The sequence below is a fragment of the Aplidium turbinatum genome, chromosome 12, assembly GCF_918807975.1.
Source record: "Aplidium turbinatum chromosome 12, kaAplTurb1.1, whole genome shotgun sequence".
NCBI classification, from domain to species: Eukaryota; Metazoa; Chordata; class Ascidiacea; order Aplousobranchia; family Polyclinidae; genus Aplidium; species Aplidium turbinatum.
The window spans coordinates 8358806-8366828 of NC_137483.1; the positions used below are offsets into that span (position 1 = coordinate 8358806).

Sequence of the window (8023 nt, forward strand, 5' to 3'; positions counted from 1 at the left end):
CTTTGGGGTAGATTAGGGTTTGGGCTAGAGTTGGTGTTAAAAATATTTTAAATGACAACGGCAATTTCTAAGTTTGCATTAAAATGTAGTACAGTAACACATTGCTTGCAAATGGCCTATAGTATATGGTTCACTTGCCTAGCCCTGCGCTTTTCTCCCAAAACGTTGCTATCAAATTACCCTTTCACCATTCTCCCGCAATAACTGCAATGTCTTGAAATCTTGTCAGCGTCAATGAAAGTATCTAGCTACACTTATTTTCTAATTCCATGTCCACAGGCAACGCTGGGCTTGATTACGCAACCACACGTTATCCTAAATCAGCGCATTCCACAGACGGCGTCACAATCGGTACACAAATAATTATGCTGTCATCATGGTTGAAACTATTACACATTACAAAATTTTTGATTTTTACATGCTCAGTTCTCCATCACAACTAGATTTTATGATTTTTTATGATGGTGTCTAAATTTTATGCTATTACATGATTGTTTCCAAATCAAGCAAAATTTTATGCTGAATGGGAGTGCTGAAATTGATTATCCAGTGCGCTAGTCCGTAAAGGTAAGGCAATATTATTCCTTAGCTGTCTTAACCCTGGTTTGAAAATAATTGCATTATTTTATATAGGGAACGTTCAAATATTACGTAACGCTTTTTTTCCGAATTTTTGACCCCCCCCTCCCCCATGTAACGCCAACGTAACGCTTTTTTCAATCCCCCACTCCCCCATGTAACGCTTTTTCACTACGAATTCAGCACAAAAAACTACCATTCCGTACTCGAAAGCGTTACGTAACGTTTTGCTTGAACCCCCTCCCCCCCGATGTGACGCTAACGTAACGCTTTGCATAAACCCCCCCTCCCCCTCGAAGGCGTTACGTAATATTTGAACGTTCCCTAACCGGACTAAAACTTTAAAATTTATAGTTTAATCTACGATCAAGAACTCTAAAAATTGATTCGTTTAATGACATAGAATAACTACACAGCAACAAAAACCTTTTTCAAAGTTAAGGATAAAGATTAAGTAAACAATAGCCTGTTATGAAGTAAACCAAGTCAAAGTCTTCTGCGTAAAACAAATAGGCTTGATAGACGGTCAAGTTGAACCCCAATGCCGTAAATAAGAAACCGGTCTGGGTACTTCAGTAATCTTGTGATTGGCTTGTAGGCAGTCCACCTTTTTTACCAGATGACTTTGGCACTAGGGAGGGAAGGATATTCGGCAACACACCTCCCTGAGCGATAGTGACATTTCCTGCACATTTAAAAAATATCATGTTTTTGGTCTTTTGTAATACGGATACGGTAGTAAAAACAATACGTGTTCCTGTTTGGGATTTCATTGCAGTAACTTAGCATTCACATTTCAATCCACTGTGTCACCAAATATGAACTTTCAGTGATTGTTGTGGCTGCCCAAGTGTCCATCTTTCCATGGTCAAGAAGACCTTCTTACAGACTACTTGTTCAATCGCCATGTGACGTACCATTGATTATATACGCATCGTCGCTAACAAAATCTGTTGTAAGGGAACGTTCAAATATTACGTAACGCCTTCGAGGGGGAGGGGGGTTTATGCAAAGCGTTACGTTAGCGTCACATCGGGGGGGAGGGGGTTCAAGCAAAACGTTACGTAACGCTTTCGAGTACGGAATGGTAGTTTTTTGTGCTGAATTCGTAGTGAAAAAGCGTTAGGCCTACATGGGGGAGGGGGGGGATTGAAAAAAGCGTTACGTTGGCGTTACATGGGGGAGGGGGGGTCAAAAATTCGGAAAAAAAGCGTTACGTAATATTTGAACGTTCCCTAAGACCAATATTTTCAAAAACTGGCCTTGTTTATGTTTGTTTATGTTATTGTTTATCTTGTTTATGTTAGAGATAAGACACTTTCCAAAGAGCATGCAATTTTGATAGCTCCAATTGAACTCAATGTGGAAGTCGCAGAGTTTGTGCAGTACACTAAACTGAAATACAGCAGTAAATTTTAAAATGCATTTCATTCAACAGAAAAACAAAACTATGCTTTTTTGAAACTTTTTAATCATAACTACAGTAAGCTATTATCATGCTGATAAGGTTCTTATGAAAGTGAATTTTACCAAGGAGGGTGTTTAGCTCTTCATCATTACGAATGGCAAGTTGCATGTGTCTTGGAATGATGCGAGCTTTTTTGTTGTCTCGAGCAGCATTCCCAGCCAGTTCCAAGATTTCTGCTGTTAAATATTCTAAAACTGAGGCTAGGTACACTGGAGCACCAGCACCTAAATAAATAAAGTAAGTAGTTTTTTTCAGTTGTTTCATTTTCTTACATTTTTTTATATCGCGGTGACTATTCTTACCATATATTGTGAATATAGCCTTTAAGACTATAGGCTCACGTGCATGACGTTTGCAACATCTACCACATATAATCAATATTTTTACCAAGCATCTTATATATAATTACAATATATGGTATATAAATATAGCCTCTTCCATAATATTTTAATGTCATTAATAATAACACCAAGATTACATACGAAGTTATTGTATCTATATCACCAGAAAACCACCTTGCATGCAAACAATCACTACCAAACAATAAATAGGCCTATACAAAGAGTACCGGTACTAGTACACACAATCAGAGAATTGGGCAAAATACACTGCGCATGCATTTGAAGTTTCAATGTAATAAGATATATACATCAAACATACTGGGTATCAGGAGCATACAGATAGCCTATACAATCAGAGAATGTGTTGAATGAGAATTACACACCATGTGTTGGAAATTTTGATGCAAAAAGAGCAATGTGAACACAATAAAATTGCATAAAATGCATGTAGGTGCGACATTGAAAATACAGTCCCTATCAACATTTCAATTGATCAAAATACAAACTAGTAAATATGAATGCCACTAACCTACTCTAGTAGAATAGTTTCCTTTACGAAGCATTCTGTGCACTCTTCCGACAGGAAATTGTAATCCTGCACGTGAAGATCTTGACTTTGATTTTGTTCCTGGTGCTTTACCAGCAAATTTTGCTTTGCCCTTTCCAGACATTTCAAATAAACTTTTTATGAAACTAAGAACTTAAACAAACTGAAAATCAATGAAATACTGATAGAAATGATGACACAGCAACAAAAACCTTTTTCAAAGTTAAGGATAAAGATTCAGTAAACAATAGCCTGTTATGAAGTAAACCAAGTCAACGTCTTCTGCGTAAAACAAATAGGCTTGATAGACGGTCAAGTTGAACCCCAATGCCGTAAATAAGAAACCGGTCTGGGAACTTCAGTAATCTTGTGATTGGCTTGTAGGCAGTCCACCTTTTTTACCAGATGACTTTGGCACTATAGTGTAATATGATTGGTTATGTAGACCTATTGTAAATATTCAAGTGTTTAGGTGCCTTATCATGACAAGAGTCAAACATAAAGCTGAACATTATTTTTCAAGTTTCAAAGAAAATTGTTGTAACGCATTTGCCACAGCCACATTTCACTTTATTTGCTCCTACTGGTCGCTGGCTGCTCGCTTTCGCTTATCAGTTCAGTGCTTCCACTTTTACAAAGCTAGATTACCACTTGTATTACCACATTTGTCCTCAGATTACCACATTTTTTACAGTGATTTTTTTCCTGATTTCAACCGTATTTTGACTTTTACATTAACTAAGTGGCTATTTTTACCCACTTGCTGCTATGGTTACAATCAAGGGTTGCCAGAGTTAGGAAGACAACAGTTTAAATTCAATCAATCAAATGATCTTATTTATCGATACCGTGGTATTTTATGTCAAATTTTCAACATTTATAATATCCACATTTTGGCAATAGTTCCACACAAAATTTCCATATTACCACTAAATTACCACAAATTTTTCATTACCACATTTTTACCACAAGCATGATGAAATTTCCACAATTGTGGTAATTTCCACCAAAGTGGAAGCGCTGTATCAGTTATCGCGCCAAATCGTTTTCCCCGCCACAATGAAAATGAACTTGCTGTGCTGCCACGTCAAATTTCACAATTAAGCAAAAATAATCTTCAGACATAAGAGTAGTGGTTTTTGAAAGCCATTTTTTCGTATCTTACCTCTTTATCAAACAAAGATACTTTTTTCTTCATGTCCATATATGTTTAATCAGATTATTACAAAAAAGATATTTTTCATTCAACTTGTCGAATGCTGCAAATGATTCATTTTCAGAAATAAATAAATTCAACTGCAGGAACAAATTTGCATCAGGCAAAAGCAGCTGCATTGAAGACAAAAAGAGCAAATCATTTTATCTGTTGTGCAAATAATGCAAGCACAATCAATATTAAAACAGCACCATAGCATAACAAATTACATTCTGCAATTTCTGGCTCTGCTACGAATAGGAAGCAGTGAAAGACAAATAGACACATAGCCGCCTAGATAGCTCAGTTGGTTAGTGCGTGACTTCTGAAACGAAGAAGCTTTAAGATCAAGCGGCGCTGGTTCGAATTTCGAGGTGTGCGCTAGAGCAACGCATGTCAAGGAGTGCTCTCCATTCAGCGGCATCGAATGGATGGAATAATTCCAGGCAACAACACTTCAACAATCGGAAACTTCACTCTGTCAAACTCGGTGACCTGGGCTGCATCAGTGATTCAAAGCTTCTACATGTAGGCTATGCAAAACTGCCACGACTGAGCTCTGCAAGAAGCTTTCCCAGTCCGAGGATAAAGATTCAATCCATCAATCAGTAATAATCGGAAAGTCAGCTTCTTCCCATCAAGTGTGAAATTGGACATCAATGAACACAGCGTTGAGTAAATTTAATTCTTGATGCAAGTTTAAAGCAAGTCTGAAGTTTATGAATGAAACCAGGGCCGGATTTAGCTCATGGGTGGCCCGGGGCACTTTTAGATCGGGGGGCCCCCGTGCAAAAATAATTTTTGCGCCCACGGCGCGAAAAACCACCTCTACGTCTACAGTAACATTAATTCAGCACTGCACAACAGAGACTTCAAAGGCTGAAAGGAAAAAAAAGTAACACAAATTCATATTTTTTCCACGCTGGGGGGTCCTTCAAAAGTCGGGGGGCCCGGGGCACCTGCACCCTCTGCCCCCCCTTAAATCCGGGCCTGAATGAAACATTGCAACAATCGAAAAAAAATACTATACAAAGAGAAAGATTATGTTAAAAATGCAGAACAATTTCATATAGGCTATCCCGTAGTAGACTGGTATGTCTAGATATTAGTCTGGCAAGAATTGGAAAAATGAATCCAATTTGAACCAGAAGATTGCAGTTACACTGTTAACCACTTGCTAACAGTTTGATTGAACGTTTTTTAACTTATATTTTTCATTTTTTACTGTTTTTTTAAGGCAGCAAAAAGCTTTTATATTATTACGAGACTCTCTCTCTCTGTAGGTAGGCTATTATAGCTGATACAGGCATAGCCTACAGCCCTCGATGTAGGCAATGATGTTCCAGTTTGATCGATCTCGTGCGTCTTGCCAAATTTTAGTAGGGTTTTTGAAATGTGGTTGAAAATTGTGCAAAAATGTGAATCTTCGAGCTCCTCTTGATCATTTTCCTAGTAGCCTATTTTTCCTCTTAAAGATAAATCTTCAAGTTTGCCTTTCCTTATGATGTGACTCAAGAACTTCAGCTGCCGCATTTCTAAAGATCTCATTATCTGCTGCTCCTGGCCCATCTGTTGGAGAAATGCTCTGTTGGTTCGAAAAGCTGTCCGAGACTACGAGTCATCAAAAAGTGAAAAAGTCTGATTTTTAGAAAAATTCTGTCAAACAGCAGCGATCGCAAAAATCTACAAATGTGATAAATCAGGCACCATCCCCATCCCCATTCCCCAGGTATCCATGTCTTAACTTTTTTTAGTAATTCTACATCATTCTGTTCAGCATCTACATCTGTTAGTGTTTATGCCACGATTTCTTTTAGCAGTAGCCTGAGCTATGATATTTACAGTGCACTTTTGGACATTCTTTCCGTTTAGCTTCACGTAACAAACGAGCCAAACTCTTGAGTGGTAGGCTAATCATCTAAGTTACGTCAACAAGCGTTGAACCAGTATAAAAAAAATTTGGGTAAACATAACTTTTGTAAAAGTGTGGTGAGGAGCGTAAAATATAACTTAAATACAGTAAACTTTTTTGCAACTTTGTGTTTAGGTCATATTTCTTAATGTCTTATTTTTTGTGGTTTTGTGGTTATAAAACTAGTTCACTATAGTAAAAGGCAGGAAAACATACATGATAAAATAATGGATCGCTACAGTTTAGCTTCAGCCTACCCATTTTTTAACTTTCTCGGTTTTTCTAATTTTATCACAAATTTCCTAACCGCTGATCGCCATTACTTGTGGAGAACTTGTGGAGAACGGGAAATACAAATCGAGAGACCGTGAATCAGATAGATCCGTCTTACAAGAAATGACGGACCTCTGGAGGGTAACAACCCCAGACGGGGACAACATCTCGGGTGAGTTTACCCCGGAAGAATTTTCCGCCGCCCTCCAGCACATAAAGCCAGGTAAAGCCCCGGGCCCTGACCACCTATGCCCGGAGTTGATACTCCATGCTGATGCCTCTTTAAAGTCCTGGTTAAAAGACTTCCTTTCCTGCTGTTTGCGCCACCTGAGAATTCCCAGAATTTGGAGAAGAGCCCTTGTGGTTGCAGTTCCAAAGCCAAAAAAAAACCCAGGGGACCCGAAGAGCTACCGTCCAATCTCACGGCTCTGCATCCCCTTCAAGATCCTCGAGAGACTCATCTACGCCCGTGTCGAACCAATAATAGATCTGCAGCTCCCCCGTGAACAAGCTGGTTTCCGACACGGACGATCAACCGTAGATCAGGTCACACTTATGACCCAAAACATTGAGGACAGCTTCTCGGCTAAAAAGAAGGCTGGCGCCGTGTTTGTTGATCTCACGGTTGCCTATGATACCATATGGCATAGCGGCCTTACCTGCAAGTTACTCCGTCTGCTCCCTGACAGACACATGGTCCATATGATGATGGAACTTGTGCAAAACCGCAGTTTTACCCTCACAACCGGTAGCGGTCGTCGAAGCAGACTACGCCGACTTAAAAACGGCGTCCCACAGGGCTCAGTCTTGGCTCCTCTCCTGTTCAGCATATACACCTACGACTTGCCCCCCACCATCTCCAGGAAATATGCTTACGCAGACGACCTGGCATTCCTGCACTCAGCAGGAAACTGGCAGTCAGTGGAGAGGAACCTCAGCCAAGACATGCAAACACTATCAGCATACCTCCAGAAATGGAAGCTACAGCTCAGCAAGTCAAAGACAGTGTCGGCGACTTTCCACCTTAACAACCGGGAGGCACAGCGTGAGATAAACATCAACATTGATGGAGAACGCCTGCCCTACTGTGTCGAACCTACATACCTCGGCATAACCCTGGACAGGTCACTCACGTACCGCCGGCACTTGGAGTCACTGCGCAAAAAACTATCAACACGCGTCGCACTTTTGAGGCGATTGGCGGGTTCCGGCTGGGGAGCTGGTGCTGAAACTCTTCGTACAGCGACCCTATAGTCCTTGTTCATTCCACCGCTGAGTAGGCTACTGCGCGCCGGTCTGGTGTCGTAGTTCTCACACCCACTAGATTGATACCGCCATCAACGACGTACTGTGACTGGATGCCTGCGTCCCACTCCGACGGACTGCCTACCCATCCTAGCAGGCATCCAACCCGCTGAGCTACGCCGTAAAGGAGCCACGATTTCTCTCGCTTGCCGCGCTCTGGACCCCGACCATCTACTCCATGCAGCATTCAAGCGACTACCACCTATAAAGCAGCGGCTGAAATCAAGACGCCCCTTTGTGCCTGCCGCACAACAACTACTTAAGAACGCAGAAGAACTTGGTTTAAGTGCGGCCCACTGGACGAACCACATGCGGAACACGGAGTGGCAAAGTCACACCTCCACGCTCCGTGACTTCATACCCGACGCCGATCCCCGTCCACCAGGGATGTCCCTCGCAAGGC

At 40.9% G+C, this 8023-nt stretch overlaps 1 protein-coding gene across 1 annotated transcript; it reads right to left on the reverse strand.

The window, feature by feature from the left end:
• Nucleotides 1-950: 950 nt before the first annotated feature.
• On the reverse strand, nt 951-3094 carry LOC145780948 (late histone H2A.1-like). Its single transcript, XM_082592627.1, has 3 exons — nt 2918-3094; nt 2110-2271; nt 951-1264 (listed from the first exon to the last, which is right to left on the reverse strand). Exons 1-3 carry the CDS (start codon nt 3057-3059, stop codon nt 1152-1154), a joined length of 417 nt encoding a protein of 138 aa, XP_082448753.1. The 5' UTR covers nt 3060-3094; the 3' UTR covers nt 951-1151.
• Nucleotides 3095-8023: the final 4929 nt, after the last annotated feature.